Genomic DNA, 27374 nt, shown 5'->3' with positions numbered 1-27374 from the left:
TTGAAAAGCCAATACATTCAATAAATTTTTTTTAAAGATTTTATTTATTTGACAGAGAGAGACACAGTGAGAGAGGGAACACAAGCAGGGGGAGTGGGAGAGGGAGAAGCAGGCTTCCCGCTGAGCAGGGAGCCCGATGTGGGACTCGATCCCAGGACTCCAGGACCATGACCTGAGCCGAAGGCAGATGCTTAATGACTGAGCCACCCAGGCGCCCCATTCAATAAATTTTTTTAAACCTCCAATTTTGAAAAGGAAAAACATCTATACCTCCTTGAAATTGAAAAGATAACAAAAGATAGTAAAATGAATTTTTCTTCCTGCAACAAACCTCGTTCCCAGTATCATCCAACATTTCAAGATTAATGTGGTAGGTTTCTATTACAAAAAATAATTTGTAAGTGATTTATATATGGCAAAATGATTATCAGCTGTACCGTCTACTCTTACTAAATTGAATGGCTCTCAATTTGTACTACTGCCAAGCAAAGATAAGGCATGATATAAAAGGCAATTCTTCTTAAAGCTTAGTATCCTCCCAAATTTTATTTATACAGGTGCATTAGCTTTCCACTCTAAATGAAACAGCCAGCATGCAGTTCACTTTGCTAAAGACTGGTATTTTGTTGGAATGCTGTATATTACATGACCAAAGGTTGGTAAAATCCAGTCCACTGCCTGTTTCTCTGTGGCCCACAAGCTAAGAACAGTTTTTTGATTTTTAAATGGTTGGAAGGAAATTTTATTTTATTTCATTTTTTTTAAGATTTATTTATTTCAGAGAGAGAGAGCATGAGCGGGAGGGGCAGAGGGAGAGAATCTCAAGCAGACTCCGCGCTGAGCAGGGAGCCGGACACAGGACCAGATCTCATGACCCTGAGATCACAACCTGAATTGAAACAAAGAGTCAGACACTTAATCGACTGCACCACCCAGGCACCTCTGGAAAGAAATTTTAAAGAATAAAGAATAATATTTCCGGGCACCTGGGTGGCTCAGTCGGTTGAGCATCTGCCTTCAGCTTGTGATCTCGAGGTCCTGGGATCAAGCCCATGTTGGGCTCCCCACTCAGCGAGGAGTCCACTTCTCCCTCTCCCTCTACACCCGACTTGTGCTTTGTCTCTCTCCCCCTCAAATAAACAAATAAAATCTTTTAAAAAAAGAGTCGTATTTCAGGACACATATTACATGAAATTCAAATTTCAGTGTCCATAAATAAAATTTTATCAAAACACAGCACACTCATTCACTACACATTGTCTATGATGGCTTTCATATAACAGCAGAGTCAAGCAGTTATAATTGAGATGGCATGACCTGAAAAGCCGAAAATCTTTACTCTCCTGCCCTTTATAGAAAAAAATCTGTCTATTCCTGTTCTAGACCACTCCTTTTTCATCCTTATAAAAAGTTTTCTTTTATACTAAGGGTGTTCTGTGAAAACATTTTCGTAAGGCCACAAAGTAAAACACCTGTGCCACACACCAGTCAAAAAATGGAAACAAACTTCATACAATTAAGCATATAAGATGTCAATTTTGTTGGCCTAAAATAATGTTTTTCAAATTTTAGACCCACTTGGAGTTTCTAATTCCATAGGTCAGGCCCAAGAATTTGCATTTCTAAGAAGTTCTAGATGACACAACTGGAGTGGGAACCCACTTTAAGAACCACTAAACTGGGGCGCCTGGGTGGCTCAGTCGGCTAAGCGTCTGCCTTCGGCTCAGGTCATGACCCTGGAGTCCTGTGATCCGGCCCGCACAAGGCTCCCTGCTCAGGGGGGAGTCTCCTTCTCCCTCTGCCCCTCCCCCTGCTTGTGCCCTCTCTCTCTCATTCTCTCTCAAATAAATAAGTAAAATATTCAAAAAAAAAAAAAGAACCAATAAACTTTTTTAAAAAATCTGTTTCAGGTATTACTACACATCTTAGTTAAAGAATATGCTGTATTACAATTTAAAAGTTAAAGGGGAGCCTGGGTGGCTCAATCAGTTAAGCTTCTGACTTAGGCTCAGGTCATGACCTCAGGGTCCTGGCATCCAGCCCCGAGGCAGTCTGCTTCTCCCTCTCCCTCTGCCCTCCCCCCCCGCCCACGGCTCTTTCTCTCCCTCTAATAAAATCTTTTTAAAATTTTTAAAAATTAAAAACCAGTTAAACAATTTTTTTAAAAGATTTTCTTTATTTATTTGACAGAGAGAGACACAGCGAGAGAGGGAACATAAGCAGGGGGAGTGGGAGAGTTGGAGAAGCAGGCTTCCCGCGGAGCAGAGAGCCCGATGTGGGGCTCGATCCCACGACCCTGGGATCATGACCTGAGCCGAAGGCAGACGCCTAACGACTGAGCCACCCAGGCACCCCGAGTTAAACAATTTTTAACGTTGAAAACTACTTACGATTCCCCTTTCCTATAATATATTGCCAGTTGTCAATTCCCACAAAAACTATCAAGTTTACTTTTTTTTTTTTTTATTATTTGACAGAGAGAGACAGTGAGAGAGGGAACACAAGCAGGGGGAGCGGGAGAGGGAGAAGCAGGCTTCCCGCAGAGCAGGGAGCCCGATGCGGGGCTCGATCCCAGGACCCTGGGATCATGACCTGAGCCGAAGGCAGATGCTTAACGACTGAGCCACCCAGGCGCCCTCAAGTTTACTTTTTTAAGGACTATACACTTACAAGTGACAATTCAGTATCTGGTTTTTTCCAATTTACTCAACACAGTAAATCTTTAATAAGCAATACTCAGTAAGTAATTCATAGCACTCATGTAATCTTTAATAAACTCTTCAAATGTATACTACAGAACTGACAAAATATGGAGTATATATCCACAAGGTAACTTTAATTTTTATAAGAATGGGTTTCTCAGTACAAAATTGTACTGCAATTTTTTGTACATAGTAAAGCAACATGAAAAATTAATGAGCCTAACTTTCTATTTTTCAGATACCTGTAGATAACTGAACAATGCCAAATCCTAAAACTGAAAAACACACCATCTTGGAGGAAGGCTGTTCAGCAAAAACCAAATCAACCCTTTAGGCAAAAATTAAGTTTAGCAACTGCTATATACATAGCTTCATATATATTCTAAATTTCACTACTATGCATGTTTCATTTGCTATATTATCATTCAGAATACAAAAACATGTAAAAGGTTTCATGTGGACAACCTTATAGTTTCAAAATAAAGATGGCCAGGTTCAAAGTTCAATCAAAATTATTACCTTAACTATTTTAAAATCCAATTTTTTTTTAGATTTTATTTTTATTTTATTCATGAGAGACACAGAGAGAGAGAGGCAGAGGCAGAGGGAGAAGCAGACTGCCTCAGGGCTGGATGCCAGGACCCTGGGTTCATGACCTGAGCAGAAGACAGACGCTTAACCAACTGAGCCACCCAGGCACCCCCAAATTTTTTATTTTTAATATTTTATTTATTTATTTGGCAGAGAGAGAGTGAGAGCACAGGCCAGGAGACAAGGGAGAGAGAGAGAAGCAGGTTCCTCGCTGAGCAGGGAGCCCGACATGGGACTCGATCCCAGGACCCTGGGATCATGACCTGAGACGAAGGCAGCCGCTTAACCAACTGAGCCACTTAGGCACCCCTCCCCCAATTATTTTAATTATAAAATATTTAACCTTGGTTAAATACTTTTTCCAAATCACCCACAAAAGTTACCGAACACGAAAAAGATGACATTTTTAATTCATAAATGAACTGTCATGTTAATGTATTAATCTATACCTCACAACCACTCAAAAGGCAGCCAATGTTATAATGTTTTAAATCAACTTTTAAACACTTCAAAATATTAACATTCTATTTAACCAATAAGAATAAAGCAAGCTGACCATGGGATATACACAAAAGTATCATCACCACCTCAAATTTACATAACCTCATCTTCAACAACCATCTCGTTTGATTCAGTCTTAAGGAAGTCAATCTTACTCTCAATTTACATATGAAAAATTAAAACAGGAATCAAGTCATCTGCTCAAGGACACCACCAATTAGGGACAAGTTATTAGCAGCCAAGAGTACTGAACTACATCTTCCGAAGTATAACGCTCATTCACTATCCTACAGTGACATAATAGAGCTCATTTCAAATGGCTTCCAAAAACATTACCTAAAACATAAAGGGTTCTTGACAGCTTTCAAAATATTGAATTCTGATTAACAAAAAAATAAAATAAAATAATGACTATAGATTATTTCAGTCATAAACATTTTATCTTTTGATCAAAAAAAAGTTCAACAGCATGTTTTACTTAAGACAACCAAAAATTTTTAGTCTCAAGTATTTTGATTAAGAAAGGTAGGAAGATAAAAAAAGAGAGAAAGAAAAGAAAGGTATAAAGATAAGTTCAGAAAGTTTTATCAATATATCTGCTTTATGCTATCTATGGCATCAATAAAGTATCCAAATTTTAATAACTTGTCCCTAAACAAACCTATTGCAGCAAATGACCCATAAAACAAAAAACTGTCTTTAACTGTTAAATACTCTATGTAAAGTGTATTGAAATGCATTCCTTAGGCAATCTAGTCTACTTCAGCGATCACCCTGACATTGAAATCATCCTGACATCTTAAATCTTATTTCATTAATAAGCCAAACCAGGAAGAAACTTACCTGGGAACTTAATGGTTTACAGATATCCTTCACCTCCAAAGTATCGGAGTTGAAACCATTAAAATCAGTAAGGTTTTATCATTTGAAAACCACTCAGAAACCACGGACAGAAATACAGCTTTCATCTTCATCAAAGTTAGGATGAAAAGACATGTACCCAATAATACAAAGGCAGCTCAGGTAGGAGATGAAGAAGCTTCCGCCCTGCTGCTGGACTTCAAATGCAACCTCAAGCCAACGGTTAACCACCCTGTGCTCCCAATCACCTACCCTGCCCCCCTCCAGGAGTCACCTCCTCTGGACTTCTTTGGCCCAGTTGAAGCTCATCCTAATCAAAAAGTATTCCCTCTCCCTTCCGTGTTCCTGAGCCAAATTTATCAACAAAGCTTGAATGAATAGGTTCCTAGACTAGAATCTGTTCATTCATTGAACAAACATGTACTGAGCACCTACTAAGGACACAGAGAAAACAAAAATAAAACGAAGTTCTTTTAATTTGAAACCACATGAGTTTTACAAGTAAGTGTCTATGTCTTTTACCACTACATTTTCCACTACCTTCCACTACATTCCTTGATGAGAGGGATTATGTGTAGCAAAAAAAATTGGGGCTTTGGAGCCAGGCAGACCTTCACCACTCCTAATTGTAATCTTAGAGAAGTCACTTATATCTGGAGTCTCAGGTTCCACTCATGTGTAAAATGAAATAAATATCTATGAACCACGACTGTTATAAGGATTTGAGTAATGGTTTAAGTGCCCAGATACAGTTAGATGCCCAACTGTTGTTCATGGAACACATGGATAAACCCATTAATAAAAATGGGGGGCGCCTGGGTGGCTCAGTCCGTTGGGTGGCTGCCTTTGGCTTGGGCCATGATCTCAGGATCCTGGGACGGAGTCCCACATCGGGCTCCCTGCTCGGTGGTGAGCCTGCTTCTCCCTCTGCCTCTGCCCCTTCCCCCTGCTCGTGTGCTCACTCTCTGTAATAAATAAAATCTTAAAAAAAAAAAAAATTCATAAAAATGGGACTACCACTGTCATGTTTCATTCAGTTGCTGAGATTTATGAATGTGAAAATGTAGTATTAAATGCAACAGAAAATAGTTAAAACCCATCAATGTGTACACTGAGTGGAAATATATTGTGTCCTGGATAGTACTTTCGCCACTCCAACACCACTCTCTAAGGCTGACAGGATTCTGGCTGTCAGGCATAAGGAATATACAATTCTGAATTTGAGGAGGCCCAAGAAATATACTCTGGCCTTATGAAACCCTGAGACCTAACTTTTACTTGATCTTTAAGGCCTGAAGAACACTGAGCCAACATTTACCCAATGGCCTCAACACTCTGGGACAAATCCCTCAGTCAGCCCCAGAACCACTTCTTCACCCATTCAAACAAAATTGGGCCCAAACAGATGCACACAAGAGTTTGGAGAGGTAGAAATTACTATTATTTCTCTTTCTCCTTCCTCTTCCTTGATATCCAAAGGAATACTCCTCATTTCTGCTAAAACTACATTGATAAACTAATATGTTATATGTCAATTATATCTCAATAAAGAAATCCAGACTGGGGGAGGGGAAGGCTACATTAAGGTACACTGAATTTAAAACCCAAAGCATTGGCTGAAGGGCATAAGATAAAAATAATACTCTCATAATATAAATATGTTCAATTCCCTTAGCCACTTCTAGAAGCTCTGCTGCCTACATAAAAAAAAGTGACCAATTTATCACTGTAAAAGGGAGAGCAATATTCTTGTCTACTTATACGCAGATGAGAAAAACTGGCAATCCCAAATGTGATTGCAAAATTTTGGGGCAAAAAAAGTCAAAGCATATAAAAATATATACTGTCTCTCACTTCCTAAAACTTCAGTAAGAAACAATCACTTCTGAAAGTACCACAGTGTAATGTCAAAAGAACCCAATCCTGTCCCTATCAACCTCCAAAACCTGACAGACTCCATTGCGCTGCAGAACTCAAATGAATAGGTTTCTAGACTACTTCGTCTTTTCATTCACTGAACAAATATTTACTAAGCAACTACTAAGGGCGAGGCAATTAGTACCAACCATGGGGGTGGGGGGGGCACTGCAGTGAAGAGGCCTGACAAGGTCCTTGCCCCAGTGCTATGGTTCTCAATGGGGGAAGTATGGAACTTGAAAAGGGTGTTCGGAAATCTGGGGCAGAGGAGGTATTTTAGGCTGTCTGCTTCATCACACCTTCTAAGGGAGTCACTCCTAGGTATCCACAAGGGGAAGTTAAAAAACACTTCGTTATAAATAAAAGGTTAATTCACAACTTTCAATACCACTGACTCAGCGGAACTTACCTCCCAAAAGTAGGAGAAACAGCTAAATGAAAAAAATAATCTCACAAAGTGGTACAAAGAAAATAAAGGTATTGATATGAAGTGCGGCAGTCTAGTGTAAATGGGATTCTCAGGGAAGGCCTCACTGAGAAACACATTAGGTACCAGTGAACGTTAACTCCTGTACTCACACTACACGGAACTAAAAGTACAATGAAGTAAAAACTGTCATTTTTTAATATCGGTGCTCATCCACACTATCACCCATTATATTGGCCTGCTGCTTATTAACTTCCGAGTACAATCGTCTAGTCATTCTTTACCAAACCAACAACAGGTAGTAGAACCTTAGCTATCTCACTTGACTTTGAAGATGAGTCTCTAAACAAAACTTGAAGCTGCTCTTACAACCCTGGCTCGGACAGTTTGTAATAATCATTGTTCGCACACCCAATGCAGCTAACAAAAGAGATTCACGCCCTCCGGTTTGCTGAGCTCGAGATGCTCCTGCACACCGGGGTGAGCCGGGGCTCTCGCCCGCGATGCGGGGATTCCCAGAGGCCTGGCCCCCGGGGCCCGCTGGAGCCCCCGGCGCGCGGGCGCCGAGAGCGGACGGCGGGGGCGTGGCGGGCCCGGCGCCTGCCTTTGTTGTCCCTCGTGGCGCGCGGGGGGGGAGGGGCGGCCCGAGGCCCGCGAGGCCAGTAGCTGCGCCCGGCTCCCGTCGCGTGGCCTCCCCGGCCACCACGGGCGCGCGAACCCACCTTCTTGTAGTGCTTGCCCAGCCAGACCCGCACCGAATCCAGCTGGGACACCGTCTCCGGGCTCTCCCAAAACTTGCTGGCCGGGCCACCGTCCTTCCGCCGATAAACGGCCAGGCCCGCGGCCGTCGCCGCGCCTCCCGCGCCCGCGGCGCCCGCCGCCGCCCCTAGCCCGCCGCCGCCCGCCGCCGCGGCCATAGTCGCCGTCGGTCGTCCCCACCGCCCGGCCCGCCCCGGCCCTCGCAGCGATCCCCGTTCGCACTCGCGCGCGCGCGCGCAGCCGCCACCACCGCCTCCCGACCCCGCCCAGCCAACCCCCTTCCGGCGCGGAGGGCCGGCCCCGCCCCTTCTAGGGACCCGAAGAGGGCACGCGCGCACGCATGCGCAGCACCGGCGCCGGGCGGGTTTGGGACGAGCACTTGCCCCCGCCTCTTCCGCCAGCCGAGGCAGGCTGCGCACCTTCTCCGCTACGCAGCCTGGGCCTCTGCGGGAGGTGCTGTATCCAAGTTCCGGCATCCCGTCAACCACTGCACCGAGGTTCTGTGTCATCGGCACCGTTGGAGAAAAGACCTGGCGTGAGAAGTTTCGAGGGGGAACCCGTTTAGGGTGTCCAGTGCTGGCCGAGGAACCCCCACGCAGGGTGGGAATCTGCGTCGGCTTGCCCCTCTGCCCTCAGACTTTCTGCACAAAGTGGTCGCGTACCCTTTGTAAACGTCCACCTGGGACCACCACCCGGAGCTGCTTCGGCAGCACACACCTTCCTCCCCCTCGTGGCTTTAGCCACACCAGCTCTTTCCTACCTCGGGGCCCTTGCACCGGCTGTTCCTGAGATCTGGACAGCTCTTCCCCTATGACTGTCGCTTAGGCGCTTTCAAATTCATAGCCTAAGGGTACTTTAGAAAAACGATCTCTGAGCGTACAATATTGAACAGCTAATCATATTCACTCGACATTCTCTGTGTAGCACTCACGACGACCTGGTATTTTTCTTATTTTCTTACTTGTCCACATTCATTACATGAGAACCTAATCGTGACTTGTTCACAGGGGTACTTTCAGTGCTGGGAACAGAGCCTGTTATCTAATGGATAGTCCATAAATATTTGATGAATGAGTGAATGAATGACCTACGGAGGAGCAGAAAGATTTTAAATTACTGACAAAGTACGATTGGCCATTATGGCGTTATAAACATGATGTTATATAACACCAGAACAGTAGGTGACTAATTACTTGTGAGAAAGTCTGGTGAGGTTTTGAGACCAACTTTTAAGAATGAATAGAATGTGGGCTTCTGGGTGGCTCAGTTGGTTAAGCGACTGCCTCCCGGCTCAGGTCATGATCCTGGAGTCCCAGGATCAAGTCCCACATCGGGCTCCCTGCTCAGCAGGGGGTCTGCTTCTCCCTCTGCCCTCTTCCCTCTTGTGCTCTCTGTCTCTCATTCTCTCTCTCTCAAATAAATAAATAAAATCTTTAAAAAATCAGGGAGGAAAGGACATTTTAGATGCACAAAAACAACTGGATCAAAGGCTTTAAAGTGTGAAAGCAAGCTGGGTGAAACCTTCTTTGAGCCCATGGTGTGGAAGCAGAGATGTTACTTGATTGTGGCAGTGAATTTTGACTTTATCCTGTAAGCATTGGGAAATCAGCTTGAACAGAGAGAATGATGTGATCAGATCTACAGATTAGGAAGATAATAGTTGCAGGTGTGAATGATATATTAGAGAAAGAAGATGAAAAAAGATTACCTGATAAACAGTGTAGGACAGAAACAATGAGAATAATATATGAGTCAGATGTGACTCTTTTCCCCTTAGAGCTCAGGCTTCAGAAATACTGACAATAGCTGGTGTTTATGGGGCACTTTTATGTGCTGTCCTCTGTGCTAGGTACACCTGTATTACTGCAGATAAGGAAATTGAGGCAGAGAGAGGTTAAGTAACTGGCTAGCAAGTATTAGAGTATTAGACCCTGGAGTACTAATGCACCCCCTCCTTCCTAAGTACACTGCATTTTCTTTTTTTTTTTTTTTAAGATTTATTTATTTATTTATTTGAGAGAGATGCAGGGAGGGGCCGAGGGAGAGGGAGAGAGTCTTAAGCAGCATCCGTGCTGAGCTCGGAGCCGGAAGCAGGGCTAGAGCTCATGACCCTGAGATCACGACCTGAGCCAAAACCAAGTGTCTGACACTTAACTGACTACGCCACCCAGGTGCCCCAACTGTGTTTCCTATTAATAGCTTGTGAGTAGAGCAGAGAAAATGTTCTGGAGGAATTCAGAAAACTATTTCATTTGCCCGGAGCCATAGAGAAGGAAGTTAGTTCTTCCAGGCCAGTGGTATTCCAATTTTTTTGCTCATATAACTTCTAAACTAATTTGGAAAACTACATACCTTTTCCTTTTAAGAAAAACATCTAAAATTTGTCATTAAAATTAATTGAGCACATTATAAAGGTGGGCATTTTTAAATAAAATGGTTTTATCATGTTTTAAAAGTTTTTATTTTGGGGGCACCTGGGTGGCTCAGTTGTTATATGCATCTGCCTTCCACTCAAGTTGTGATCCCAGGGTCCTAGAATTGAGCCCCGCGTCTGGCTCCCTGCTCAGCGAAGAGCCTGCTTCTCCCTCTCCCCTCTCCCCCCAAGCTCGTGCGCGCTCGCTCTCTTGCTCTCTATCTCAAATAAATATTTAAAAAATAAATAAATAAATAATTTTTAAAGTTTTTATTTTGAAATAATCTCAAACTTACAAAAAAGTTACAAATACAGTACAAAGAGCTTTTTCTTTTCCTGAACCACATAAGAGTATGTTGCTGACATGATGACCCATCATTCTCAAAAATGTTAGCGTAGGGGCACCTGGGTGGCTCAGATGGTTAACCGTCTGCCTTCGGCTCAGGTCATGATCCCAGGGTCCTGGGATCAAGTCCTACGTCGGGCTCCCTGCTAGGCGGGGAGCCTGCTTCTCCCTCTGCCTCTGCTTCTCTCTCTCTCTCTCTCTCTGACTCTCATGAATAAATAAATGAAACATTAAAAAAAAATGTTAGTGTAGATCCCCCACAGACAAGTATATTCTGTTACATAATCACAACAACCATCAACACCAGGAAATTAACATTTATACTATCCTCAGACCCCATTTGTTTCTCTTGCTGCCCGTGTAAACTCTCTTAACAGCAGAGTCTCCGGTTCAGAATCGTGCATCTCATTAGATCAGTTTTCAAGTCTCTTTCAATCTGGAACAGTTCCTTGGTCTTTAACTTCCGCAAGGTTGACAATGTTGAAGATTTCAAGCCAGTTATTTTGTAGAATGTCCCTCAGTTTGAGTTTGGTGGATGTTTTTCACGCAGTGTTCTTTTCACTACATATAAATGGCACATGATTTCATGACTTCCATAACTTTGATGAGTTGATTAAGAGAGTCTCTGGCAGGCTTCTCTACTGTGAAGTTATTCTTTTTTTCTTTTTAAGGATTTTTTTTTAAGATGATATTTTTTAAAGATTTTATTTATTTATTTATTTGAGAGAGAGAGAGAAACAGCATGAGAGGGGAGAGGGTCAGAGGGAGAAGCAGGCTCCCTGCTGAGCCGGCAGCCCAATGCAGGACTCGATCCCAGGACTCCGGGATCATGACCTGAGCCGAAGGCAGTCGCTTAACCAACTGAGCCACCCAGGCGCCCTTTTTAAGGATTTTACTTATTTTTGTGAGAGAGAGAGAGAGAGAATGGGGGGGAGGGGCAGAGAGAGAAGCAGACTGCTCACCGAGCTGGGAGCCCAATGCAGGACTCGATCCCAGGACCCCGGGATCATGACCTGAGCCGAAGGCAGATGCTTAAGGACTGAGCCACCCAGGCACACTACTATGATGTTATTCTTTTTGCCTTTGTAATTAATTAGTATTTTCTGGAGAGAGATTTTGAAGGTATGTAAATACCCCATTCTTCATCAAACTTCCCATTTCCTTTTATCAAAGTCAAATGGTTGCAAATTTGACTAAGTACAGATTTGTAACTCTAACAATAAGACATGTGCTGCCATTGTCCTTACTATATTTCCTTACTTTATCAGTTCACCTACATGTAACCATTCTCCATGCTGGGCTACCCTCCTGTGTAGGTAACCTCTATCCTTCTTGGCTCCTACAGTCACATGCTAAGCCACCCTATTATGCTTATCTACCTTGCTGACACCACCTAAAAGCTTTAGGACTGAATTATTTGAGAAGAGATGGTTAGGGAATAGGAAAAGTAAGAAGACATCACTCTTGGGGTGCCTGGGTGGCTCAGTTGGTTGAGTGTCTGTCTGCCTTCTACTTCGGTCATGATCCCAGGATCCTGGGATCCAGCCCTGCAGCGGCTCCCTACTCAGTGGGGAGTCGGCTTCTCCCTCTCCCTCTGTGCGCTCTCTCTCTCAAATAAATAAATCGTTAAAAAAAAAGACATCACTCTTGGGGCGCCTGGGTGGTTCAGTTGTTAAGCGACTGCCTTCGGCTCGGGTCATGATCCTGGAGTCCCAGGATGGAGTCCTGCATCGGGCTCCCTGCTCAGCGGGGAGTCTGCTTCTCCCTCTGACCCTCCCCCGCTCTCATGCTCTCTCTATCTCATTCTCTCTCTCAAATAAATAAAATCTTAAAAAAAAAAAGACATCACTCTTAAACTTAATGAAGTCTAAATATGTAATAACTTGGGGGCCATATTGTAATACAGAATCTCTGCACAGGAGTGTAATACCCTAAATATGACTTTGCAAGCAGAAACTATGCAAAGCAACCTTAATAATCAATGGGGAAAATCACAATTATTCCATGACCTTTAAACTTCTTTATCAAAATATGAAAAACCCTATCAGTTATAAATGTATAAGGAAATGGATATAGTATAATTAAATTTATTTAGTACAATCTAAAACATTAGAAATATTGGAGTACCTGGCTGGCTCAGTCAGAAGAGCACGCAGCTCTTGATCTCAGGGTCTGGAATTCAAGACCCACATCGGGTGTAGAGATTACTAAAAATAAGTAAACCAAAAAATAATAATAAGCCAGAAACATTAAGAATTAAAGTGTTTGGGGCGCCTGGGGCTCAGTCGGTTAAACATCTGCCTTTGGCTCAGGTCATGATCCCAGAGTCCTGAGATCCAACCCCGCATCAGGCTCCCTGCTCAGCAGGAAGCCTGCTTCTCCCTCTCCCTCTAACCCACCCCCTGCTCATGCTCTCTTTCTCTCTCACTCTCTCTCAAATAAATAAATAAAATCTTAAAAAAAAATAAATTATAAAAGAATTAAAGTGTTCTATTTTTTGGTGAAAAACTTAATCACTAGCAGTTTGAATTTCTCATATAAGTTAGGAGCAAGCATTTTTTTCTGTGTTTTGTCAAATTCTCATACCCCTTTCTGAGCTTGGACAGCTTCCAACATTTTGTACTTTGCACTTTTAATGTGAAGCTTTTGGCAAGTATCAACTCCTCTGAGATGTCTTCATTTTTTCTTCACAATCACTTTCCTCATTTGTATGGATAAATTTAGCATAACAAAGTTCCTCAAGAGTCTCTGGAAGAGCTTCAAGGTCAATATTCCCAAAGTCAGCTCTTTCTTCTGTAATGCTATTTATACTTGATTTGAATTTCACTTCATATACTAGAATACAAAAGAAAATCACACAACTCAATAGAAGCAGAAAAAAACATTTGACAAAATCCAATACCCTTTCCTGACAAAAACCCTCAACAAATTTGAAGTAGAAGGAAATTCCTCAACCTGCTCAAGAGCATCAGTGAAAAGCCCATAGCTAACAATAACATCATACTTAATGGTGAAAGGCTGACTGCTTTTCTCCTAACATCAGGAACAACAAAGATATCTGCTCTTACCACTTCAACATTGAAGTTCTAACTGGGACAAATAGGCAAAAAAAAAAAAGCATTCAAATTAGAAAGTAAGAAGTAAAGCTCTCTCTATCTGCAGATGACATGACCTTTATATACAAAATCCTAAGCAGTACACTAAAAAATTAAATAAAAATTAAAATTAATGAGTTCAGCAAGGTTGGAAGATACACGATCACTACACAAAAATCAATTGTATTTCTATACACTTGAAATAAATAATCTTAAAATGAAATTAAGAAAAAATTACATTCACAATGATATCAAAAAGTACAATATTTAGGATAAATTTTAAAAGAAGTGTAACACTTATACTCTGAAAATACAATATATTGTTGAAAGAAATTAGATATAGGGGCGCCTGGGTGGCTCAGTCGTTAAGCGTCTGCCTTTGGCTCAGGTCATGATCCCAGCGTCCTGGAATCGAGCCCCACATCAGGCTCCTTGCTCCGCAGGAAGCCTGCTTCTCCCTCTCCCCCTCCCCCTGCTTGTGTTCCCTCTCGCTGTCTCTCTCTCTCCCTCTGTCAAATAAATAAATAAAATCTTTAAAAAAAAAATAAAATAAAAAAGATTGGATATAAATAAATAGAAAAACATGTTTATGGATCAGAAGACTTAACATTTTTAAGATGGCAAAACTCAAACTGATCTACAGATTCAACATAATTGCTATCAGAATCCCAAATGACTTCTTTGATGAACTTGATAAGCAGATTAAGGGCAGCTGGCTGGCTCAGTCCATAGAGCATGTGACTCTTGATCTCAGGGTTCAACCCCACATTGGGTATGGAGCCTACTTTAAAAAATAAAAATAAATTGATAAGCAGATTCTAAAATGTATAAAATGTATAAGGAGGGGCATGTGGGGGGGTGCTCAGTCAGTTAAACGTCCAACTCCTGATTTCAGCTCTGGTCATGATCTCAGGATCATGAGATCTATCCCTGAGGTGGGCTCTATGCTCAGTCCAGAGTCTGCTTGAGATTCTCTCTCTCTCTCTCTCCCTCTGTCCCTCCCAGCTTGCATGCATGCTCACCCTCTCTCTCTCCCCTTCTCTCTCTCAAATAAATAAAATCTTTAAAAATAAATAAAATATATATGGAATTGCAAAAGACCCAGAATAGCCAAAAAAAAAAAAAAAAAAATCCCCAAAAGTAAGAACAAAGTGGGAGGACTCACACTTCCTGATTTCTAAACTTACTACAAAGCTATGGTAATCAAAACATCTGTGCTATTGACGCAAGGATAGACATAGAGGTCAGTGGGATAGAACTGACAGTCCAGAGATAAACCCACACATCTATGGTCAACTAATTTTTGACAAGGCTGTCAAGATCATTCAATGAGGAAAGAATAGTCTTTTCAACAAATAGTCCTGAGAAAACCGGGTAGCTACATGTAAAACAATGAAGTTGGGCCCTTATCTCACACTATATCAAAAGTTAACTCACAATGAGTCAAAGACCTCAATGTAAGAGCTAAAACTACAGGGGCGCCTGGGTGGCTCAGTCGTTAAGCATCTGCCTTCGGCTCAGGTCATGATCCCAGGGTCCTGGGATGGAGCCCCGCATCAGGCTCCCTGCTCTGCTGGAAGCATGCTTCTCCCTCTCCCACTCCCCCTGCTTATGTTCCCTCTCACGCTGTCTCTCTCTCTCTCTCTCTGTCAATTAAATAAATAAGTAAAATCTTAAAAAAAAAAAGCTAAAACTACAACACTCTTAGGAGAAAATATGAGGGCAAATCTTCATGACCTTGAGTTGGCAAAGAAATCTTAGAAAAAAGCATGAACAACAAACGAAAAAATAAATTGGACTTTATCAAAATTAAAAACTTTTGAGGTGGGGTGCCTGGTTGGTTCAGTTAGTAGAGTATGCAACTCTTGATCTTGGGGTTGTGAGTCTGAGTCCCACTTTGGGCATGGAGCCCACTTAAATAATAATAATAATAATAAATAATAAATAAAAACTTTTGAGGTAAAGAGGATTAACAGGTAAAAACGTCCAGTTATAAAATAAATAATTCACAGGGATAAAAAATACAGCATAGGGAATACAGTCAATAGTATTGTAATAACGTTGTATGGTGACAGATGGTAATTATGCTTATTGTGGAGAGTATAGTGTAATGTATAAAATTGTCAGATCACTATGTTATATGCCTGAAACTAATAAAAAGAATTCTGTGCCTCAAAGGACACCAACAAGAAAATGAAAAACACAAAGCAAGAAAATATTTGTAAATCATATATCTGATTAAAAAAAGATCTATCTAGAGTAATAGAAAGAACTCTTACAACTCAAATATGAAAGGACCAATAACACAGTTGACTAATTAACTAGTAACCAAATAGAATAAACTTGGTACATGCAACATTATGGATGAATCTCACAAACACTATATTGAGTGAAATAAGTCTTATCCAAAAGAGTGTATACAGTAAGATTCAATATATATGAAGTTACAGAACAGGCTTGGTTGCCTCAGGGGAGTGGAGGAACAGGGGCATAAGGGAGTTTTCTGGGCAGATAGTAATAAGCTGTAGTTTGAAACAGATTTGCATTTACACAGATGTATGCATACCACTTATGGAATGGTACACAAGATCTGTGCATTTCACTATAAATTTTCCCTCAAAAGAAAAGAACCCTAGGGGCGCCTGGGTGGCTCAGTTGGTTAAGCGACTGCCTTCGGCTCAGGTCATGATCCTGGAGTCCCGGGATCGAGTCCTGCATCAGGCTCCCTGCTCGACAGGGAGTCTGCTTCTCCCTCTGACCCTCCTCCCTCTCATGCTCTCTGTCTCTCATTCTCTCTCTCTCAAATAAATAAATAAAATCTTTAAAAAAAAAAAAAAGAAAAAAGAAAAAAGAAAAGAACCCTAGACAAATATTGATCTCTTGTGAAAAATATGCATGCTGGAGAGGTCGCCTGGGTGACTCAGTCAGTTGAGTGTCTGACTCTTAATTTTGGCTCAGGTCATGATCTTAGGATCCTGGGATCCCCACTCAGCACTCAGCCCTGAGTCTGCTGGTCTCCCTCTCCATCTGCCCCTCCCCCTTCTCCTGTCTCTCTCTCTCTCTCTCTCTCTCTCTCTCTCTCTCTCCCCCCCCCCCCGTCTCTCTCTTTGAAATAAATAAATAAATCTTTAAAAAAAAAATATGCATGCTGGAGTGTTTAGAGATGAAATATACTTCTCACCTAGCTCTCCAAATTATACTGATCTATCAAAATTTATCACATAGTGATCTATCAAAAATTTATTGATCTATAGGTGAAAAGTGGATTAAGTTTCTTCAATTTTGAGGGGGAGAAAAGAAATGGAAACTGCATGATTGTTTACCAGTCCTTAAAGTCATTAGCTTGATCAATTTCTGGGAAGGCTGCCAAGAAGGCTTTTCTACAATGTATCAAAGACTAGGGTTCGGCAAACATTTTCTCTAAAGAGTCAACAAATATTTAAGGCTTGCAGGCCACAGTTCCATGTCACAACTACTCAACCCTGCCATTGCATTTCAAAAGCAGCTGTAGACAATATGTAAATAAATGAGCATGGCTGTGTTCCAATGACATTTTATCTACAAAAATAGGTGGTAGGCAGAGTTTTTGTTTCAGATATTGAAAAAGTTCAGGAAATGGATAGTGGTGATGGTTGCACAGCACTCTGAATATATATTTAATAAATGCCACTGAATTGTGCACTTAAAAATGGTTAAAATGGTGAATAGCCTTATATTTTACCACCAACAAAACGAATCAAAACATGAAAGGCAGGCAAATTGGGCCTTGTGGGCCATAGTGTGTTGATCCTTGACAAAGACTGTTATATCTGTTCCTTTGACTTAGAAGCATCTCCTTTCACTCAATTTACTCAGATCTGCTTGAGAAAATCACACTATTGTTCATTTCATTAAACTTTTACAATACAATATTTTTGGTAAAATACTTTTATCACAAAGTTTAGGTGTATTTTCATCTAGACCTTAGAACCACACATTTAAGCTCATTCAAGTTATGGAAAATGTTTGCCATATAACTTAAATTGACAAAACCAGTCCTTCTTGTCAAGCCAATTAGCAAAACCTTTATTTTTGTCAGGAAAAGCCTGACATCATTTTTTTTAAAGATTTTATTTATTTATTTGACAGAGAGAGACACAGCGAGAGAGGGAACACAAACGGGGAATGGGAGAGGGAGAAGCAGGCTTCCCGTGGAGCAGGGCGCCCGATGCGGGGCTCGATCCCAGGACCCTGGGATCATGACCTGAGCTGAAGGCAGACACTCGACCGACTGAACCGCTCAGGCACCACCTGACATCATTTTTAATTCAAATAGATATGTTAATACTTATGTCAAGGAATAATCTAAAAGCTACCAAGGAACAGATTATGTAACACATTCTATGAGGTGATTGTTAAGCATTCTGGTCAATATTAAAAGGATTTAGGGGTGCCTGGGTGGCTCAGTCATTAAGCATCTGCCTTCGGCTCAGGTCATGATCCCAGCGTCCTGGGATTGAGCCCCACATCGGGCTCCCTGCCCAGCGGGAAGCCTGCTTCTCCCTCTCCCACTTCCCCTGCTTGTGTTCCCTCTCTGTCTCTCTCTGTCAAAAAGTAAATAAAATCTTTAAAAAATATATTAAAAGGATTTAGTTCTAAAACCATTTTCATAAATTATAAAAATAAGATAATATACTGATTGATCGATTGGTAATCAAAAACCTCCCAACAAAGAAAAGCCCTAGGCCTTATGGTAAATTCTAGCAATCATTAAAGCAGAACTAATATCAACGCTTCTCAAACTTTTTCAAAAAATTGGACAGGAGAGAACACTTCCAAACTCATGAGTCTAGCATTACTCTGATACCAAAGCCAGACAGAGACACTACAAGAAAATAAAACCACAGACCAATATCACTTACAAACATTGGCGTAAAAACTAACAAAATACTAGGAAACAATAAACCATAAACAAGTGGGATTTATTCCTAGAACGGAAGGATGGTTCAACATACAAAAATCAATCAACGTGGGGCGCCTGGGTGGCTCAGTCATTAAGCGTCTGCCTTCAGCTCAGGTCATGATCCCGGGGTTCTGGAATCGAGCCCCGCGTCGGGCTACTTGCTCAGCCGGGAGCCTACTTCTCCCTCCCCCACTCCCCCTACTTGTGTTCCCTCTCTTGCTGTGTCTCTCTCTCTGTCAAATAAATAAAATCTTAAGAAAAAAAATCAATCAACGTAGTACACCACATTTTTTTATTTTTTATTTTTTTTAAAGATTTTATTTATTTATTTGACAGAGAGAGACACAGCGAGAGAGGGAACACAAGCAGCAGGAGAGGGAGAGGGAGAAGCAGGCCCCCCCGCGGAGCAGGGAGCCCGATGTGGGGCTCGATCCCAGGACCCTGGGATCATGACCTGAGCTGAAGGCAGACGCTTAACGACTGAGCCACCCAGGCGCCCCTACCACATTTTTTTTAATTAAAGATTTTATTTATTTAAAGCAGGCTTCCGGCTGAGCAAGGAGCCCGATGCGGGGCTTGATCCCAGGACCCTGGGATCATGACCTGAGCTGAAGGCAGCTGCTTAACAACTGAGCCACCCAGGCACCCCCGTAGTACACCACATTAATGGAACAATTGGAAAACACACATGATCATCTCAATTGATGCAGAAAAAGGATTTGACAAAATTGAACACCTTTCTTTGATGAAAATACTAAATAATGTAGGGAGAGAAGAAAACCACCTCAGCATTAAAAACTCACAGTGAATATCATATTCAATGGTAAATGACAGAAAGCTTTTCCTCTAAGATCAAGAACAATGCAAGGATGTCTGCTTTCACCACTTCTGTTCAACACAGTACAAGAAGTTCTAGCCCGAGCAATTAGGCAAGAAAAAGAAGTAAAAATCATTCAGATTGGAAAAGAAGAAGTAAATTATCTCTGTTTGCAAATGATGTGATCTCATACATAGAAAGGTGTAAAGATTCCACAATAAAACTGTTTTAACTAATAAATGATTTTGGCAAAGTGGCAGGGTGTAAAGTCAAGACACAAAAATCAGTTGCATCTCTGTATACTAACAATGAACAATCTGAAAAGGAAATTACAATTCCATTTACAATAACATCAAAAAAATTACTGGGTGGCTCAGTTGGTTAAGCTTCAGGCTCTTGATTTCAGCTCAGGTCATAAGCTCAGAGTCATGGGATTGAGTCCTGCATTGGACCGTCTGCTTCTTTCCCTCTCTCTCTCTCTCTCTGCCCCTCACCCTGCTCATTCCCACGCTCTCTCTCTCTAAAATAAATAAATAAATCTTTTAAAAAAAATACTTAAGTATTAACTAAACCAAGGAGGTGAAAGAATTTTACAATGAAAACTATAAAAACATTGCTAAAAGATATTAAAGAAGAAATAAATAAATGGAAACACATCCGTTGATCATGGTTTGGAAGACTTAATATTGTTAAAATGTTAGTACTACCGAAAGCATTCTACAAATCCAGTGCGATTCCTATTAAAATCTCAGTGATGGGGGCGCCAGGTTGGTTCAGTTGGCTAAGTGTCCAACTCTTGATTTCGGCTAGGGTTATGATCTCGGGTTTGTGGGATCGAGCCCCTCGTCGGGCTCTGTGCTCAGTGCAGAGTCTGCTTGGGATTCTCTCCCTCTCCTTGTGCCCCTCCCCTGCCTCTTTCTGGAATAAATAAATCTTTTTTTTTTTTTAAAGATTTTATTTATTTATTTGAGAGAGAGAGAATGAGAGAGAGCGAGTACATGAGACGGGGGAGGGTCAGAGGGAGAAGCAGACTCCCTGCTGAGCAGGGAGCCCGATGCGGGACTCGATCCAGGGACTCCAGGATCATGACCTGAGCCGAAGGCAGTCGCTTAACCAACTGAGCCACCCAGGCGCCCGAATAAATAAATCTTAAAAAATAATAAAATAAAATCCCAATGATGATTAAAAAAAATTTTTTTTTTATTTATTTGATAGAGACACAGCGAGAGAGGGAACACAAGCGGGGGGAGTGGGAGAGGGAGAAGCAGGCTTCCCTCCAAGCAGGGAGCCCGATGTGGGGCTCAATCCCAGGACCCCGGGATCATGACCTGAGCCGAAGGCAGACGCTTAACGACTGAGCCATCCAGGCACCCCTCCCAATGATGATTTTTGCAGAAATAGAAAAATCCATCCCAAAATTCATGTAGAATCTCAAACCCCCAAATAGCCAAAACAGTGTTGTAAAACAATAACAAAGCCAAAGAACTCACATTTCCTAATTTCAAAACAGTGTGGTACGGGCATAAAGACAAACATATAGATCAAGAGAAACAACAGAGAACCCAGAAATAAATTCTTGCATATATGGTGACGTGAGTTTTGAGAAGGGTGCCAGGGCTATTCAATGGGGAGAGGACAGCCTTTTCAACAAATGATGTTGGTTAAACTAGCTAGCTATATGCAAGAGAATGAACTTGGATCCTTACCTCCCACTATATACAAACATTAACTTAAAATGGATCGAAGACCTCAATGTAAGAGAGAAAACTAAAGACATGGGGCAAAAGCCTCATGACACTGGATTTGACAATGAGTTGTTGGCTATGATACCAAAAGCACAGGCAACAAAAGAAAAATTAGACAGTTGGACATATGCTGCAGCAGGAATGAACCTGGTGGATATTACACTAAGTGAAATAAGCCAATCACACACATGCAAATCATATACAAGTAGTATCTGATTCCATTTATATGAGGTACCCAACGTAGTCAAAAATCATAAAGGGACAATACAACGGTGATTGTCAGTGGCTGGAGGAGGGAAAATGGGCAATAAGCTGGAATCTCAAAGGATGAGAGAGAGAGTAGAAGCAATAACTGAAAAATGATTGAGAATTACACAAAATTACTATACATATTCATAGATTCAAGAACCAAAGAAATCCCAAGAGCAACAAATAAGTAGAAATTCTCATTTAGACCTCACTTTGGTAAAACTGCAGAAATTCTAAGGGACACCGGGGTGGTTCAGTCAGTTAAGCATCTGCCTTCTGCTGAGATGATCCTGGGGTTCTGGGATCGAGTCCCATGTTGGGGGTCCTTGCTCAGCAGGGAGCCTGCTTCTGCCTCTGCCTGTCCTTCCCCCTGCTTGTGCTTTCTCTCTCAAATAAATAAATAAATAAAATCTTTAAAAAAGAAAATTGAGAAATTGTAAAAGATGTATATCAGACAAAGGAAAGATGACCCCGATTTGCAAAAAAAACACAAAAAACACAGACGCACACACACACACACACACAAAGAGCAAAGAAAGTGGTAATTGGTGGGGCGCCTGGGTGGCTCAGTCGTTAAGCGTCTGCCTTCGGCTCAGGTCATGATTTCAGGTCCTGGGATCGAGCCCCGCATCGGGCTCCCTGCTCCGCAGGGAGCCTGCTTCTCCCTCTCCCACTCCCCCTGCTTGTGTTCCCTCTCTCGCTGTCTCTCTGTCAAATAAATAAATAAAATCTTTAAAAAAAAAAAAAAAAAAAAAAAAGAAAGTGGTAATTGGTGGAAAACTCTCAATATTACTGGTGCAAAACAAGAATGTCTTGTGGGATTTGAAGATCTTATTTTTAAAGTAATGTCTTACCCCCAGTGTAGGGCTTGAACCCATGACCCAGAGATCAAGAGTCACGTGCTCTACCGACAGAGCTAGCCAGACACCCCTGTCTTGTGGGATTTTATTTTATTTATTTATTTTTAAAGATTTTATTCATTTATTTGGTAGAGAGCGAGAGCACAAGCAGGGGGAGTGGCAGGCAGAGGGAGAGGCAGAAGCAGGCTCCCCGCTGAGCAGAGAGCTCAACGACGAGGACGACGTGGGGCTCGATCTCAGGACGCTGGGATCGTGACCTGAGCCTAAAGCAGATGCTTCACTGACTGAGCCACCCAGGTGCTCCTCTTGTGGGATTTTAAAATACAGAATTTAAATATTTAACAAGAATAATATGTAAGTTGTGAGTGGAGAAATGGTAGTCTTCTAAAAAGGTAAATATATTGGTTAATATTTGATAAATCAATGATGTGTGTTTAATTTCTAGGGCATCACTAGAGGAGTGGAGGCCTTGCATATGATCCAGAGTAGTAAAGTGAAAACATGATAGGCCCTAGAAGAGTGGAACTGACCAAAGGGTAGTCAGCCCATAATGTATCAGCAATTACATTAAATTTATTAGAACCAAAAGTCTTCAATTAAAAGAAATATTTCGGGGCACCTGGGTGGCTCAGTCGTTAAGCGTCTGCCTTCGGCTCAGGTCATGATCCCAGAGTCCTGGGATCGAGCCCCGCATCGGGCTCCCTGCTCAGTGGGAAGCCTGCTTCTCCCTCTCCCACTCCCCCTGCTTGTGTTCCCTCTCTCGCTGTGTCTCTCTCTGTCAAATAAATAAATAAAATCTCTTAAAAAAAAAAGAAAAAAGAAATACTTCAGACTAGACTTTTAATTAATTGATTAATTAGTTAATTAATTTTTCAAGTAGGCTCACACCCAATGTGGGGCTTGAACTCACAACCTTGAGATCAAAAGTTGCAGGCTCCACGCACTGAGCCAGCCAGGCACCCCCAGATTGGATTTTTAAACTAAATGTTTCTCTTTCTCTTCTTGCCCTTCCCTTCCTATCCTGAGCAATTTGTTCCGGAAGCTCTCAGGTGACACGTTTCTCTGCACAGGGAAGTGGGGGGTTATGGTAGCCCAGAGTAAGGTATCACGGTCTGAGCCTGGCGAGAAGGGCATCCACGTGGTGGTTGGGAGAGTGTCCCTCGTGGGTGTCACAGTGCGAGAACAGTTAGAAGGGCATCCATGTGGGGGGCAACCCACCCACAGAGTGTCACTTCCCAAATGTGGTGAGGAGGGTGCTCAGGGAGTAGAGGGGGCAACCTGGCATGGGGTATCAGAGCCCAGGTGGAATGAGAAGGGTTTTCACGTGGGAGAGCTGCCCGGCATGTTTTAGCAGAGCCTGAGCAAGGTGAGGAAAAGCCTCTGCACAGAGAGAACAGGCGGAGATGGAGTGTCAGAGCCTCGGGGCCTGTTGAACAGATCTCCCGGGGCTGTAGATAATGTTTGATAATGCAGACTAAAATTAAATACCTAATTAGTTTTTTTTAAGATTTTATTTATTTGTCAGAGAGAGAGCACAAGCAGAGGGAGTGGCAAGCAGAGGGAGAAGCAGGCTCTCTGATGAGCAAGGAGCCCGATGCAGGACTCGATCCCAGGATGCTGGGATCATGACCTGAGCTGAAGGCAGATACTTAACCAACTGAGCCACCCAGGCATCCCTAACTAGTTTTTTTTTTTTTAAAGATTTAATTTATTTATTTTAGAGAGAGAGAGAGCACGAGCCACGGCAGGGGAGAAGGGCAGAGGGAGAGGGACAAGCAGACGCCACCCCCCGCCCCGCTGAGCAGGAAGCCCGATGAGGGGGCTCGATCCCAGGATCCTGGGATCATGACCTGAGCCAAAGGCAGACGCTTAACCCACTAAGCCACCCAGGCACCCCTACCTAGTTTTTTGTTTTTGTTTTTTTTTTAAGATTTTATTTATTCATTTGACAGAGAGAGAGAGTCAAGTAGGGGAAGCAGCAGGCAGAGGGAGAAGCAGGCTCCTCGATGAACAGGAAGCCCGATGTGGGGCTCGATCCCAGGACCCTGGGATCGTGACCTGAGCTGAAGGCACACGCTTAACTGACTGAGCCACCCAGGCACCCTGATATCTAACTAGTTTAAAGGGAGAAGAAAAGATTTAAAATTTCAGGAAAGAAAAATGAGCATAAAAGATTCAAAAGGAAGCAAATAGAAATGCTAAAACTGAAAAACACAATAATTGACATTGGTAACTCGATGGATGGTTGTTTTTTTTTTAAGATTTTATTTATTTATTTGACAGAGAGAGAGATAGTGAGAGCAGGAACACAAGCAGGGGGAGTGGGAGAGGGAGAAGCAGGCTTCCCACTGAGCAGGGAGCCCGATGTGGGGCTCGATCCCAGGACCCTGGGATCATGACCCGAGCCGAAGGCAGACACTTAACGACTGAGCCAACCAGGTGCCCCATCGATGGATGGTTTTAAGAGCAAGTTAGACACAGATGAATGAACTGGAAAATCAGAAGAAATATCCACAAAGAAGCATGGAGAAATAAAAAGAGAAAAAAGATAAAAAATAGAGTAAGGCACATAGAGGATAGATAGGTCCTAACATATATTTTATTAGATTCCCAGAAGGAGAAAAGAAAGAACATGTAACAGAGGTAAAATCTGATGACTAATGGCTGATAACTTTCAAATACTTTGTTTCCACTATGTTGTACACCTGAAACTAAAATACCACTGCATGGTAATTCACTGGAATTAAAATAAACACTTAAAATAAATAAATAGTAAGTTTTAAAAAAGAAATACAAAAAAAATTTACTTTATTTCCAACAATAATCCTAAGAGTCAAGAAGACCAAGAGCCCCAAGAAGGGAAAAAAGAAAAAAAAAAAAAAAAAGGCCACAGCTAAACACATCATAGTGAAATCTTTGGTTGACTCCATTTCCTCTGGGGTGATGGGCTGTGATATTACCTTCTTTTGAAAAGTGTGCTTCTCAACATGGACGGACAAAGAGGAAATAATGCACACTCATTACATAGGTGTTGAAGACACTGAGTTCAAAGCTGCTCATCATTCTCAACTATTGTTTCCACTGTCTGCTTAATGGATGAACCATATAGTAAGTTGGACTTTCTTCTCCTATGTTAAATTACTAACGGAAAAATATCTAAAATCCATTGAGGCCTTCGTACGTCTTAGACACCATTCTAGGTCGTAGGAATAAAGCAGTGAACAAAATGGATCAGCATCCCTGCCCTTACGGAGCAAGCCCGTACGTAGTAGGAAAAGAAATACACAGTATGTTGAATAGCAGTAAGTTTAAGGGGGAGAATATAAAGCATACGAGAGGGATATGAGACATGAGACGTTGCAGGTACAAATTTTACATGAGGCTTGTGAAGAAAACCTTGGAGAAGGTGGGGAAGCCAGCCAGGGCTTTGGGGAAGACCATTCCATATTAACCGCGGAGCACGTGCAAAGGCACTGAGAGCTTGTATTGTATCCTCTGTGTCACACACAGCACTCTTCAGTGCCTCAGGATCTTTGCACGGCATTTTTCCCCCTCTCTGCCGGGACCGTGTCTCCCCACCCCACTCTTGCATTGCATACTAATTCCTGTCCTTCAGGTTTCAGTTCGAGGGTCACCAATTTAGAGAGGTTTCCCAGACACTGTTGTCCACCCTCCCAACAACCATTCTCTGCTTCTTGCCTGCTAGCACAACACTGATTTTGTTGGGTGGCCAGCTTCCCTCTCCCCAGTCCCAGGGGCTGAGCCTGCACTGGCCTGTTGTGGTGGTGCTGGTGACGGTTGTGGTTGTGGTTGTGGTTGTGGTTGTGGTTGTGGTTGTGGTTGTTTTAATCCCAAGCTGCCAGTGGCACTTAATTTTTTCTTTTCAACATCCTGTTCTGGAGCTTTCTTGGTCCTTTTGGCCTGGAACGGTTTCCAAGAGTCGGGTATTGGCACGGGCCATGGGAAGACTGGCCAACGCCCTGTCGTTCTTTGTAATGACTCTGGCGTTCTCCTTCTTATAGACATTCTATATGGGTATGATCGACCCGGTCATCTGAGTTCTTCAGCAGAGCAGTCTCCCTCTTTGGGGGCCGAGGGCTTCCTGGGGAAGAGGGTGAGCCTGGAGCATTCCTCCCTCAGTCGCTGCCTGTTGGCCTGCAGGGGCTCCGAGGACTTCCTCCATCTTCTTGGATCCACTGAGAGCCCAATGGTCCGGGCCACCTTCTTGCGGATGCCATCCTCCCCGTAACTCTTCCAAGCTGAAGCCCCTGCCAGCTTGCACTTTGGTGTGATACCTCACCACGGGGCACCTCATGATGGGCCGGATGGGTTGATAGGACGCGGGGCTCAGGGTGCCGGGGTGTGCCTGGGCTTGCCCGGCCTTGTATCTGCGGATCTTCTGCTCTGGCCGATTGAGCCATATGGCCACGTGCCGCTGCCCCAGTCCTTGTGGAAGCCAGGCTTCAGGATCATGCCATTCTGGCTGGGCACCATGGCTGCTGCCTATGGGTCTGGGGGTGTGGGAGAGGGGAGCTTGTCCAATCCTGGGCTCTGGCTGGGTGTCCCCAGAGCCCAGGCTGCGGCCCTGTCCCCTCTGCGGCAGGGCCGGAGCAGCCCTGGAGTGCTGCCTGCTGCCAATGGGGCCTGGATCCAGCATACTCCGAGCCTTCACTGTTTTAAGGCTATCATGGTAAGCCCAGGGGGGTGGGTAAGGGACAGCTAGGTGACCAAGTTCCGGTTAGTGGGAAGTTGGGGAAGTATGTTGGGATTTCTGGGGGAAATAATTCTCCCTGATAAAAAGGAGCAGCAGGTTAGTATCCAAAATCTACAAAGAACTTACCAAACTCAACACCCAAAAAACAAATAACCCAGTTAAGTAATGGGCAGAAGACATGAATAGACACTTTCTCCAAAGAAGACATCCAGATGGCTAACAGACATACGAAAAGAAGCTCAACATCACTCATCATCAGGGAAATACCACGATGAGATACCATCTCACACCTGTCAGGATGGCTAATTAATATTAATATTAATATTAATATTAATTAATATTAATAAATTAATAACACAAGAAACAACAGGTATTGGCGAGGATGTGGAGAAAGGGGAATCCCCTTGTACTGTTGGTGGAAATGCAAACTGGTGC

At 42.7% G+C, this 27374-nt stretch overlaps 1 protein-coding gene and 1 pseudogene across 9 annotated transcripts in view; both read right to left on the bottom strand.

Moving 5' to 3' along the window:
* SMARCC1 (SWI/SNF related BAF chromatin remodeling complex subunit C1) overlaps positions 1-7968 on the bottom strand; it is a 176100-nt gene extending 168132 nt beyond the window's left edge. For 5 of the 9 annotated variants that reach the window (XR_013450133.1, XM_078078699.1, XM_078078697.1 and 2 more), the window contains exon 1: positions 7722-7968. Coding sequence is in view for 8 of the 9 variants with exons in the window: in XM_078078699.1 (XP_077934825.1) it covers positions 7722-7916 (195 nt within the window). In the remaining variant the exon portion in view is untranslated. The remainder of the gene's footprint in view (positions 1-7721) is intronic. The other 4 variants (XM_078078705.1, XM_078078700.1, XM_078078702.1 and 1 more) reach the window with 2 other exon arrangements.
* Positions 7969-13173: 5205 nt separating this feature from the next.
* On the bottom strand, positions 13174-26719 carry LOC118527209 (large ribosomal subunit protein eL13 pseudogene; annotated as a pseudogene).
* Between the last annotated feature and the right edge of the window lie 655 nt (positions 26720-27374).

This window comes from Halichoerus grypus, chromosome 1 (assembly GCF_964656455.1).
Source record: "Halichoerus grypus chromosome 1, mHalGry1.hap1.1, whole genome shotgun sequence".
NCBI classification, from domain to species: domain Eukaryota; kingdom Metazoa; phylum Chordata; class Mammalia; order Carnivora; family Phocidae; genus Halichoerus; species Halichoerus grypus.
Note: the sequence above shows the minus strand (reverse complement) of the source record. Positions and strands in the feature narration are given on the sequence as shown.